Raw genomic sequence first — 13,549 nt, 5'->3', positions numbered from 1 at the left:
CTCTTCTCTGCTGCAGGAACCTGAGACCCGGCTACTCTGGGCCCAGAGGTCCCAGCCCCCTGCGCTCCACTCAGCCCTGCCTCCCTCTCCCCTGCAGGTCTGCTGGCAGAAAAGGACAGTAATTACTGTCTCTGCAGGACCCCCTGCAACCTGACCCGCTACAACAAAGAGCTCTCCATGGTGAAGATCCCCAGCAAGACATCAGCCAAGTACCTCGAGAAGAAATTCAACAAATCAGAAAAATATATCTCGTAAGCTAAGTGGACATGGTGGAGGAGGGTAGGGGGAGGAGGGACCAGGAAAAAATGGGGAGGAGGAGGGGGACAGTCAAGGAAGAGTACAAAGGTAAGCAGTTAGTTCCATCTGACTAAGTTAATCGAACACCTACTCTTGGCCAAGTTCTGTGCTCAGACTCAGAGTATGAAGACAAAGTGCATTAAGAGGCAGTGCCGTCTTTCGGGAGCTTACAGACCGGCAGAGAGACAAATACAACACTGAAAGCTGTCCAGGCTGGTGCAGATAATAAGAGAGGTCGTTGGCCGTACCTTGCAGAGGGGTGCTGTCAAGGAAAGTTTCAGAGGTGTTTTTACAGGATGCAGATGAGTTTTCCAGGCAGAGTTTGTATATTCTGTTCCCTCTGCCTAGAATGCTTTTCCTCTCACTCTTCACCCAACTGGTCCCTCGTTTCACAGGTCTCCATTTAAATGTCATCTCTTTGGACCAATAAATTAGGCCCCCTCCTGTCATTCTTCTCTCGAAACACTCAGGTGTATTCCTTTATAATACTCGCCACTGTGTAATTCAATATTCATGTGGCTGTTTCCTTCAATTACTTGCCTGCCCCTTGAGAGCACGAACCTTTCTTTTTTTGTTCTCTGCTGTGGAGTGTCTGGCACAGAGGTGATGCTCAAAAAAAATAATCTTTGAACAAAATAAATGAAAGGAAGACATAGGAGAAGAGGGTGTCACAAGAGTCCAGCAAAAGGAAGCCGAGGGAGGTGGATGTGGGTCTTATAGGCTGAGCTGGGCAGGGGTGGGAGTCAGGGAGTAGATTTGATTCTAAGAGGGTAGGGAGCCACAGAAGAGCTTCAGGTAGGCAAGTGATAGGCTCACATCTGCATTTTAGACCACGTGTTCCATGGTAGAACCTTCTAGAAATGTTCTGTCTCCATGATGTCCTACATAGTGGCCACTGGCCACCTGTGACTATTGAGCATTTTAAAGGCAGCCTGGCTGACAGAGGCACTGGATGATAATTCTGTGTTATGTGGGTTAGTCTAGAGGTTTTAGGAAGACACGGTTAAGAGGATGGATGGGCAGACAGATGGGCGGAAGGGAGCCTGGTGGGAGGCAGTTGCCATAAACCAGCAAGACATGGTGGATGGCTCCTGGGTGAGCCCTATTTGGAGAGGGCTCCCCTCAATCCCACCCCCCCTCAGATCTACAAACCTGAGGGCCACCCCACCTTAGTTCACATGGGCTCCTCTGGCCCCGAAGGCACATGATGGATGCAGGGTGTTAATTTCAACCCTCCTCCAGCCTCTCCCTCCCACACAGTCAACGGCTCTCATCCTGGGATGGTTTGCGCCCCTTGAGGGCAAGAGGCACTAAGGGCATTAGTGAGCAGCATCAAAGAATCAGGGTAATTGTATCGATAGAGGAGGGGCCAGGCCCCACGGCTGCAAACATTCTGCTGATGGTAATGGCTTCTCCCACCAAGATGTTTCTCATGAACACAACTGCCCCAAAGAGCAGAAGGGAATCAAGGTGCTTCTTCCAGAAAACCCGACAGCCAGTTGTAGGTTTGCTCCCTAAAAACCCTCCCTGGCTCCTGCAGCTAACTTGGTGATGCTGGGGTAGGGCCCCCACCAGGAGAAGCTTGCTGTCAATCCCAGTAAGAACTGAGGGCCTCTCCAGGGTGGGCAGGGGAGGTAAGTTGGGGGCACGCAAGCAAGCCTTCTTAAGTGAGTGCTGAGCTCACTTGCACATGAGGACCCAAGCAGACCCTCTGGACCATAGAGACCTGGAGGCCTGGCAGGACTCCTGGAAAAAGGGGCAGAGAGAGGGTGGGTTAGCGATAAGGGGCCAAGGGGAGAGCTGGCATACCCCTCCAGGCCAGTGAAGAGCAACAGGCTGGGAGTCACGACCTCCCGGTTCAAGCCCCAGCTCTGTAGCTAACCATCTCTAACTTTTAGCCCGTTGTCTCACTTCCCCGGGCCTCTGTTTCCCTTTTTGTCCATGGGAAAAATTGTATGATATGATCCCTATGGATCCTGATGGTTCTCACCACATGTGACACTGAACGTTTCCCTCGCAGAGAAAACATCCTCGTTCTGGATATATTTTTTGAAGCTCTCAATTATGAGACCATCGAACAGAAGAAGGCGTATGAAGTCGCTGCCTTACTTGGTAAGTCAGAGTGTCCACTGCACAAATGTCCACATCTCATGGGGATGGACAGGGTCTCAAAGAGTTGGACACAACTGAAGCGACTTAGCACGCACACATGCATGCATGCATGCATGATAACATGGGGTTTCCCAGCCACCTCAGACTATAAAGAAAGGGGGTTTTGCCTGTGATGCAAGAGACACAAGTTCGATCCCTGGGTCCGGAAGATCCCCTGGAGAAGGAAATGGCAACCCACTCCAGTATGCTGGCCTGGAAAATCCTATGGACAGAGGAGCCTGGCGGGCTACAGTCCATGGGGTCACAAAGAGTTGGACACGACTGAGCAACTGAGCACACAAAGGGATGGGAGGAAGGGGGGATGGGCTGGTGGGCGGCCGGACGGTGAATCTGTACGAGTCCAGCCTTTTCATTCACTAATTGCTCCCTCTTCCCTTGCACTGCTCCTGCCCCAGAGTGGGAAGCACTCCATGCGGTGGTGTTCGGCCCGGTTCATTCCCTGGTCTAACCTCAGTTTCCCCATTGACACAATGAGGCAGATGAACCAGCCATTCTCTCGGGACCCTTCCGGCACTGCCTTCTCAGATTCCACAGTCTTCTGCCCCCTGATTGGAGTCAGAGCCCTGGAGCCGTGGCAGATAGGTGCAGCAGGGCTGAGCTATGGATGGATCCAGGCAGAAGACACCACCAAGGTCCCACCCATGGAGGCCCCACCTGGACAGCAATGTTGCCACGTTGAGAAGGCCAGGTGCCCCTGGACTGAGAGCTCTTTGTCAAACACTAAAGAAGGGCCACGCAGCCCCATAAATCTACAAACCTGACCTCCATACCTGAGTTCACATCAGCTCCTCTGGCCCCTAGGGCACATGGTGGATGCCGGGTATTAATTTCAACCCTGCCCCAGCCCCGCTAAATCTAACAAGACCTCTGAGGGTGCAGTTAAAAGACCTGCCCTGAACCCACCCCCCCAGTTCCCACTCACTCTCAGAAAAGGATCTGATGTCTGTGGCTTCCAGGAAAAATAACTCCTGTTGTCTCTGAACTGAACCTGGTGAGAGAGGCATCCTGAGTGGGGGGCAGGGGAGACGGGCACCTTCTACCTGGCAGTTCAAGGGGAGCACAAGTCAGGGCTGCTGCACACCAGCCCGGAGAATGTGGGCAGGTGGCTTCACTTCACTGAACACAGATGAGGTCCCTCATCTGCAGAATGGGTCTGATAAAACCCTCTGAGTTTGCCATGATGGTGAAATGTGATCAAGCCCCAGCCCACAGAAGACCCATAAACAGTGGTTTCTGGCATCCAGCCAGACACCGTGCCAAGCCATTTCTGTGCTTCTCCCAGGAAATGGACACCGCAGGTTCCCCCCTGGGCTAAGGTGGTCATCACTAAGGGCCCTGGAGATGGTTGCGGCCAGAGACAGACTGTGCTGAGAGACTCCCAGGCTGAGCCGGTGCTAAAGCCCCTCCCCTGTCACCAAGGACACGCCTCCTTCCCTCTGCTCCCCTTCCCCACACACGTGTGTGCGCTAGTGCGCACGCGCACTCTCTCACATGCCTGTTGCGGAAAATGGCGCTGCCATCTGTACCTCTCGCGAGAAGAGCGAGTGCCGCTTGCAAGCCTTCAGTCGGGAAGTCCACGCTGGCCCCTGTGGCCCCGCCCTGTGGCCCGCCCTCCCCTCACTGAGAGAGCTCGTGTGCCATCTATATAAAGCCATTGGTGGCCAGATGTAAGGCCTGCTTCTGTCCCGAACATGCACACACAATGCGCCCTGGCACGCCCTCCACACTCCGCCACACGGCTCACACATGTACCCACACGTATACCCACTCCCCAGGGAGCCTCCATTAAAGACGTTAGAGGGGTAGGGGAGCGGGAAGGAAGAGGGAGCTCTGGTGAGCCCAACACCAAGTCCCCCCGCCACCCCGGGAAGAGCCCCCTTCCCACCATCTCAGCCTGCTCACCTAGGGATGTGCTTGTTGGCCTTCTCCCGGCCATAATCGGGAGGCGTGAAGAAGTGTGCTCATCAGAAAGTTCTCAGACCAAGAGGTCAGCCTGGAATCTCCAGGAGGATGGTAATCCACACCCAGCAGTGGCCCCCAATCCCAGCGCTCTTCCTAGACTAGCAGCTCACAGTCCCAGAGGTCACAGCTGGAAAGGACTTCACTGTTCATCTCCTCCGACCCTCCCCCAACCACCTCCACCACCAAATGTTCCTGGTAGGCAAAGCTGTTGAGAAGGTCAGGGTTTATCAAAGACACACAGCCAGCTGATGGCCACCCTCCGCATTCACAGCCTCAGAGCCCTGTGCTCCAACACACTGCCTCTGGAGCAGAGTGTTTGGGGGCTTTCAGGGGATCAGAACCCCCTTAAGAATCTAATAGCTTCTGAAATACGGACTCTGCAGCTACAAATGCCCAGGTACCCACATGTAAGGATTTGCATTCAATTCAAGGAGTCTCCAACCATCGGAAGCTCCCACAGGAGAGTACTTCTTAAACTCTAGTGGGCTGGAGAACCACCTGGGAACATTAAAACCCTGACCTCCAGTCCCCAGTCCCAGAGACTCTGATTGCATAGGCCCCCGGGCTTCCCTGGGGGCTCAGATGGTAAAGAATCCACCTGCAATGTGGGAGACCTGGGTTTAAGCCCTGGGTTGGGAAGATCCCCTGGAGGAGGGCATGGCAACCGGCAACCCACTCCAATATTTTTGCCTGGAGAATCCCCATGGACAGAGGAGCCTTGCGGGCTCCAGTTCATGGGGTCTCAAAGAGTTGGACACGACTGAGCAACTAAGCACAACAATAGGTAGGTGCAGGCATCTATACTGATTACAAGTCTCGCAGGAGTTTGATACAAGGGGATCAGAAGACCCCTGGTCAGCGGGGATCATACACTCAGGGCAAGAACCTGTACTCTAGGAAGAGACCAAAGGACTCCCTTTGTGGTCCAGTGGTTAAGAATCCACCTGCCAATGCAACGGTTCAATCCCTGGTCCTGGAAGATCGCACATGCTGTGGAGCAACCAAGCCTGTGCACCGCAACTACTGAGCCTGTGCTCTAGAGCCTGCGAGCTGCATCCGCTGAAGTTCACACGCCTAGAGCCCACGCTCCACAAGAGAAGCCACCGCAGTGAGCAGCCCGCACACCACAGGGAAGAGTAGCCCCTGCTCACCGCAACCAGGGAAAGCCTGCGCCTAGCAGTGAAGGCCCAGCGCGGCCAAACATAATATAAATAAATAAATAATAAATAGAAAGAGACCAAACATTTACCTTTAGGGAGGGGAGATAGATGCTTCCAAGGACTTTATCCCAAGGGTGAGAGGGGCCTCAAGATAGCTTCAAAGGCCCTGTCATAATTGGGGGTGGCTCTTACATGCCTGCTCCCAAGACCCCCACTCAGGACACTGACACGCGTCTCAGGCTTGACTGTGCCCTCGCCCGGGGCAGGGACCACACACGTCTCATCTGTTCCCAGCTGGTAACCAAAGCTGGGCCTCAACGTTGCGGTTCCGAATGGAACTGAACCAGGCTGTCAGCACGGGAGGTCCATTCCAGGCCCCTCAAGTAAGCATCCAGGTTAGTTCCCACCCCCATGGGTGCTGAAACCCAGCAGCTCTCAGAGCAACGCAGTGAGGGAGTGGCTTGTCTAGGGCCTGCCCTCCAGCCATCGGGCCTGGGCCCCGCCTCTGGGAAGGGGGCCCCTCTCGGAAAGCCTGCTTTCCGAGTTCTCCGTCCATCCACCCTTCCAGAAGCGCTGTCAGGAAAGCCAAGTCTTTGTCTTCTCTCTCTCTCTCCAGGTGATATTGGTGGTCAGATGGGACTGTTCATTGGTGCTAGTATCCTTACAATACTAGAGCTCTTTGATTATATTTATGAGGTAAGATGTGGGATTGCTCGTGGGGGACCGACCCAACACCCAGAACCAGAGCACGGAGCGGGGAGAGCTCGGCCTCCCTCCACCCAGGGCCGCCTGCCCTCCCTGTGCAGGGACACTGTCCGTCCCCACGCCCCAGGCTCCGGCGAGGGGTGGGTGAGAGAGACGGAAGCCGCAGGCCTGTCCTCAGAGCCGTCTACACCCGCACGCACGGCGCTGGAGCGATGAGGAGGAGGGATGAGACAGTGCAGGGGCCGGCGCGGAGCCCCTGGGCCTCGTGTGGGGCTTCACGCGTGGGTGTGTCTGCACCCACACACACCACACACACACACACACACACACCACGCTTATAGCACACCATACACAACATACACACACATATACCACACACTCCACACACACACATGCCACGTGCACTCCACATACACTCCACACACACACACACACACACCACTTATACCATACTCATACACAACATATACACACACATATACCCCACACACTCCATACACACACCACTTGCATACACTTGCTATACACACACACATCACACACACTAATACCACACTCACATATAACATAGACACACACACATACCACACACACTCCACATACATGTGCCACACACACTTATACCACACACCCCACATACACATATTCCACACACACACCACATTTACACGCACTGCTCACAAATACACACATATGCCACACGCACACGATATATACTATAGACACACACCACCTGCACAGACGTGACATGCACATACATCATATACACTAATACCACACTGACATATAACATATACACACACATATACCCCACACACACATATTCCACACACACACCACACTCATACACTGCTCACAAATACACGCATACACCACAGATAAACCACATACACTGTACACACGCACCATTTGCACACACACTCCATATTACACTTATACCACACTCACACACTGCTCGCAAATACACATACGCCACACACACACACCACATGCACACACACACACCTGCCCTCCAGGTGACCCATCACCAGAGCAGCGCCTTCCGGGGTCCAGGCAGGTTTAGGGAAGGAGCACTCCTGAGAAGTCATCAATCCTGAGCAGGAAGAGCAGGGGCACTCCAGCCGCTCTGGTTCAGAGAGCTGTCACCCTCAGGAGGCAGCTGGAAAACAGTCTCTGAAAGCTTCTCACAAAACACACAGCAGCTTCAGGCACTGCGTGCTCCAGGGGCTCATCAGTCTTGCTACTGCATTCCTCCCAGCACTGTGGGAAGTGGAGTGACCAGGGGCCTGTGGAGTGCCACACCCCACCCCTCAGCATGGTGACCCAGTTCCCAAACTGGGTCCCACGGCCAGATTTTGTTCTGCCCTGTTTAATCATTTTTGTGCAAAGATGTACAAAGTTATAGAAGTTGAATCACATCAGAAAACATATTTAATAACTACTCTCTTACTGAGAATGAAATGTTAACACAGCTGTGTCCCAACCTTGTGAACTGTGGAGTTGTCAGGCCTCAAAAGTGACAAGTAACTCTCCCCCCAGGACAGATGGGGAACCAGCCACGCTGAGAGACCACACTGAGGCCCTCCTGTGCCCCCCGCACTCCAGTCTCTAGATCCTGCACCAAAAGCTTGGCTAGAGACCCTAGTCTGGGATGCCAGGCTGGGCTCCTACCAATGTCTGTCCAGCTGCAGCCCAGGTGGCTGCTGCCCCTGCCTCCCCAGCCCAACCACGTGGAAGGAGGTCTCTCTCGCTACCTTGATGCCTTTCTCCCGGCCTGACTTTCCTTCCTGCCTTTCTTGCAGCTGATCAAAGAGAAGCTATTAGACCTGCTTGGCAAAGAAGAGGAGGAAGGGAGCCACGATGAGAATGTGGTAAGGGCGGCCGGCAGGGGCTTGCAGGTTGGTCAGTTCCTTGGCGTGTACAAGCCGTGTGAAAGCAGATGCCGGTGCCAGGCAGGACGGGAGTGCTCCGTCACACACCTTCCATAGCTCAAAACCCTCCGCAGCTCCCAAGTCCAAGGACACTCCAACTGAACCTTGAGCCCCTCTCTGAGACCCATCCTGGAACCCAGCTGTAGACTGGATCTGCTCCATGGATGCTGCAAAGACCAGGAAATGCTTCTGCCTGGACCAGCTCAGCTTCTCCCCAGCCAGAAGCCACGCCCCTCTTCACGTGCCTTGGGAGACCAAGGAGAGGCTCCATGTAGGCCCACTCCCTTATTCCCTAGATGGCAGAATGTGAGCAGGAACGTCCCTGTTACTCTACCCCATTTGAACAGGACATAGAGTGTGGGGCCCTCTGAAGTAGTGGTGTTTCAGTAGCTAAGTCATGTCCCACTCTTTGCAACCCCATGGACTGTAGTCCACCAGGCTCCTCTGTCTGGGAACTTCTCCAGGCAAGAATATTGAAGTGAATTGCCATTTCCTTCTCCAAGGGATCGTCCCAACCCAGGGATCGAACTCGCATCTCCTGCTTAGCAGGCAGATTCTTTGAAGTAGGTAGAAGCAATAACACCCATTATAACTGCTGACCATTGTAAGCCTGGTATGTGTCAGGCACTGTGTTATGCGCCTTAAGAGTGACACGTCGTTTCAACCCTAGAGTCACCTGGAGGAAGGGCTGTTCTTATCTCCATGTTGTATATGAGGCGGTTGTAGCCCAGAGGCCCAGGTTACACAGCTGGGGGGAGCACCCTAGCCTCCTTCCTACTCTGGCCTCTCTTTCCTCAAGTCTAAGAGGCAGCCCCTCTTACACCGTCCACACTCTCCTTCCCAGATTCAGTCTGCTCCTGGACCCTGGTCTCCACTGAAGGTCGTGGAGACTTCCCCCACGTCAGCACCCCAGCCCCAAGAGAACACCGCATTCCTTGGCCATTTGCTACCTTAAAATCATAACATCCCAAGTGGATCCCAGCCTCCTCCTCCTCCTATCTGGGCTCCCATTTTTGCTCCAGACACTGTTTCTCTACTCATCTCCCAGGCTAAACATCCCACTTTGATTCTCTCGGCTCCCTGCAGCTTCTGTTTGAACAGAAGACGGCTTCTGTGGAAGGGCGGGCAGTGTGGGTGGAAGGAGCCCTGGGCTCTGGATTCAGTTGACCTGCCTGGATCCCAGGGCTCTCTCTGAGCAGCTGCCAAACCACTAGGACCTCAGGGGGGTCCATCAGAGTAAATGAGACCAGGCCCTGGGAAGCAATGAGCTTCCAGTGACTAGTTTGTAGTAAGCGCTCAGCGAATACAGGCTCCCTCCCCTCACCCCACCCTCCCTTCTGCCTTCAGAATGTCTCAGAGACATAGCCTCCTCCTTTGCACCGCTCCCAGCCTCATCCTCATCTAATCTCCCCCAAATTCTTGGCACAGAATTCCACTCACATCCCTCCCAGCCTCCAGCCCTCTGCAGGGCTAGGAATCACCCAGAAGACTCAAAGCCACCTCAGCCCTGCTCTCCTCAGACACTCGAGATAACCCTTCCCTGAGGCCAGCCTTACCCCAAGGTCCTTTGGAGGCAGCTGCGGTCAGGGGTCAGACTCCCAGCTGTCAGAGACCTCCACTGTTTTGCCTCAGCGATCAAGCAGCCCCTGCTGCCCAGGCCAGGCCACGCCACAGGTGGCCCCTCCTCCACCCCAGGTGGACCCAACAGAGGTCCAAGGAGGAGGGCGGGATGGGTCACCCACGCCCCAAGGCTACACACCACTCGGATGTAGCTTCCAGTGACACAGCAGGGGACCTCTGGAGAGGTCCACAGGATATAAATATGGGATATATTGTACAACGCAGGGAATACAGCTACCACCCTTGGGCTGCTTTGTTCCTTATAGATGTGCTAAGTCACTTCAGTTGTGTCGGACTCTTTGAGACCCCACGTGTAGCCCTCCAGGTTCCTCTGTCCATGGGATTCTCCAAGCGAGAATACTGGAATGGGTTGCCATTTCCTCCTCCAAGGGGATCTTCCCCACCCAGGGATCAAACCTGTGTCTCTTATGTCTCCTGCATTGGCAGACAGATTCTTTACCACTGAGCCACCTGGGAAGCCCTTAGGGGGAAGGTCAAACTAGCTGTTAAAGCCCAACACCAGAAAGCTTCCTCTGCACTCTGCAGCTGTGGGGGAGCGCCTAGGTGGACAGTGGAGAGGATTCTGAAGGCAGTGAGCCCCGCCCCCCCCCACGCTGCCCCGCCCCAGCTTCACGCCAGAAGATGGCAACCCAGCACTGGAGGGGTTTGGGGCGGAGCAGCAGTGCCCGGGAGAGCCCACTGTGGGCTGCACGGTTCCCAGGGCCTGGGCTGGGCTGCAGGGGCCCTGGGACATATTTTTGCTGAATGAACATCAACAGGCACTTTCCTCTTCCCCGCCAGAGCACTTGTGACACGATGCCAAACCACTCCGAAACCATCAGCCACACTGTGAACGTGCCCCTGCAGACGGCCCTGGGGACCCTGGAGGAGATTGCTTGCTGACGGCCCTCGGACCACCCGGCACCACCACCCCCCACCCCCAAACAGACCTGGCCCGGGACCAGGATAGGGGACCGCAGGCTCAGGTGGGGTGGCCCCTGCCCACCGACGGGAAGAAGCAAGAGCTCCCAATGCACACTTAGCAAACTGTGCTGAAACCTCGCTCCGGCCACGTCTGGCACGACGCGTCCTCGGGCCCCGCCGCCGCCGCGCGTCCGACCCTCTTAGGAGAAGCGAGTCCCGCCCTGAAACTGAGAACCGACCCGCCGTCACATCTCACTGCCAGACGTGCAAAGCACTGCATGCTCCGACCCTCACGGCCCCGCGTCCGCGTCTTTCTCTGTCCGAGACCCTCGCCGTGCGGTTTCCAGCAGCCCTGCAGGGGGACCGGGTTCCAGCGCCGAGGTGCACCGCCACGAGGCCGCGCAGGAATCACACCTGCACACTCCAGAGGGAACCCGCGAAGCCCTGGACGCTGTCCGGTCCTCCTGTCGTTTGTGAAGGTTCTTAACCTGCCCACCCAGCCCGCCCTCCTCCCCTCCCAGGGGCCCGAGACGGAGGTGCGGCGGCCGGGGGGGGGACACAGCCACGGGGCCCACGCCGTCGGCTTTCCCTGTGACACAGCTTGTACAGTCTGATTCTGTCTCTTCGCGAGGTGGGGGGGGCTTTTTGTTTGTTTGTTTGTCGGAGATATGTTTCCTTTCCTTTTCTGAATCTGGGTTTTGATGTTCCGAGCTTTGGTTTGGTTTTTCCATTTTCTCTGGCGTTTATTTATTCGTGCTTCCAATCACGGTCATATTAAAAGCTGGTCTTGTGGACATGGCCGAGTCGTCTCTGCCTTTTCCCTACACTCTTTCTCCCCAAGATGTTAGGAAAGGGCCAGACCTGCCAAGTCAAAACCGACAGAATAGATGATAGATGTAGACATAGATGATAATAGATAGATGACAAATAGATGGAGAGATAAAATTTATGAAACACTTACTTTTACAAAACATGTGCACTCCTATTCTATCCTATCCAATCCTGCGTCTTTAAACACTGTCGATTGCAACACTGTAAATGGCTTCACCATGCCCACAGTTGCAATGACTGCCCTGGACCGCAGGAACGTGCCACAAAGGCAGAGAGGCGGAACTCACTGCCCAGACTGGCAAACCTTAGAGGAGGCCTTCACATCCCTTTCCCTGGCTCCTCCTGACCAGGTCAGTGAATTCGGTCTGGACACCTGCCCCAGCCTGGCCTCCCTCCCACCCTCCTGCCTTTCCCATCCCACTCTACAAGCCACCCCCTCTCCCCCATCCAACAGACCTGCTTCTGCCTCGCTCCCCGTGGCTCTTGCATCCTCCTGAGAGGATGTCCCTGTGGGAAAGGAGGTGGGAAGATGCCGCTGGTGGGGAGAGAACGTACCCTTTCAAGCCCCTCTGTGGCAAGAGAGAGCTTTCTGCTCCAGCAGAATGCTTGCCCTCACAGCGTCCTGCTAATTCCACACGGGCCGCTCCTGTAGTCTAATCTTTCACTCCCCGCCCCCAGCCACTCCCAACTCAAAGTCACCCCTAAAGTCGTGAAGGAAGACCTAAGATGGTTCATACCTCCCTTCTTATGCACAAGTGCACAGAAAGCGCTGGCTGCACCAGGGGTCTGGTCCCTGCTTTGCTGTCCAATCCCTCTCTTTCCCTCTCCTAATACAAGGAAGTGATGGATGAGATCATGCACCCCTCTGGGCTCCATTCCCTCCACCTGAGGCTGCAAATAATACCTTACCTGTGTCTTCACAGATGCTCTCCAGAGGCCCCTTCAGACTCGAGATGCTAGGACAGCATTACTCCCCCTGCCGGTGGGACAAGGAACACCAGCCACACTGACGCGCAAGCAGGACGGCATCTAGCACTCACCGGGCTCCAGGGGGAACTGGGTCTGTAGCGTCCTTCCGCTCATCCTCTCAGCTGGCACTGGCCACGCTGGGGTTTCCTTTCCAGAAACAGAGGATGCAGCCACTGGAAGGGACCTTTTAGTTTTCTATCTCTGCCGTAACAAAATGATAAACCTAGTGACTTTAAAACAATACAAAGGTATTGTAGTTCAGGAGGCCAGAAATTGGACGTGGCTGTCACCGGGCTAAAATCTAGGTGTCAGCAGGGCTATCTTCCTTTCAGAAGCTCTAGAGGAGAAGCTATTTCCTCACCTTTTCCAGCTTCTAGTGTCTGCCCACATTCCTTGGCTTGTGGCCTCTTCCTCCTTCTTCAAAGACAGCAATGATGGGTTGAGTCTTTACATCGCAAAAATGATCTACTAGTCTCGTCTTCCTCTAACTCAGATCCTCTCCTGCCTGCCTCTTCTGTTTTGTTTTGTATTTAGGTAACTAGGTTTGTTTTTTTTAAGAGTACAATTGCTTCTTTATAATGTGTTAGTTTCTGCTGCACAGTGAAGTGAATCAGCTATTTGTATACATATATCCCTTCCCTCCTTAGCCTCCCTCCCACCCATCCCCATCTCACCCCTCTAGGTCATCACAGAACACTAAACTGAGCTTCTTGTACTTCACAGCAACTTCCCACATTTTACACATGGTAGTGTATGCCTCTTCCATTTTTAAAAGACTCTTTGTATTAGACCCAGCCAATATTTCATACTAATCCTCCCATCTCAAAGTTATTAACTGGTCACATCATCCCTGGTGGCGCAACTGGTAGAGAATCTGCCTGCAATGTCAGAGACCTGGGTTTGATCCCTGGGTTGAGAAGATCCCCTGGAGAAGGGAATGGCTACCCACTCCAGTATTCTTGCTTGGAGAATTCCATG

The 13,549-nt window shown here is 54.3% G+C and overlaps 1 protein-coding gene across 1 annotated transcript in view; it reads left to right on the top strand.

Annotated features, from left to right (window-relative positions):
- ASIC2 (acid sensing ion channel subunit 2) overlaps positions 1–11,258 on the top strand; it is a 294,113-nt gene extending 282,855 nt beyond the window's left edge. Inside the window, exons 6-10 of the mRNA XM_040244462.1 lie at positions 98–251; positions 2,318–2,409; positions 6,208–6,287; positions 8,099–8,167; positions 10,649–11,258. Coding sequence (XP_040100396.1) covers positions 98–251; positions 2,318–2,409; positions 6,208–6,287; positions 8,099–8,167; positions 10,649–10,750 — 497 coding nt within the window. The 3' untranslated portion in view covers positions 10,751–11,258. The remainder of the gene's footprint in view (positions 1–97; positions 252–2,317; positions 2,410–6,207; positions 6,288–8,098; positions 8,168–10,648) is intronic.
- Positions 11,259–13,549: the final 2,291 nt, after the last annotated feature.

Source organism: Oryx dammah, unplaced genomic scaffold (assembly GCF_014754425.2).
Source record: "Oryx dammah isolate SB20612 unplaced genomic scaffold, SCBI_Odam_1.1 HiC_scaffold_8, whole genome shotgun sequence".
NCBI lineage: Eukaryota > Metazoa > Chordata > Mammalia > Artiodactyla > Bovidae > Oryx > Oryx dammah.
Note: the sequence above shows the minus strand (reverse complement) of the source record. Positions and strands in the feature narration are given on the sequence as shown.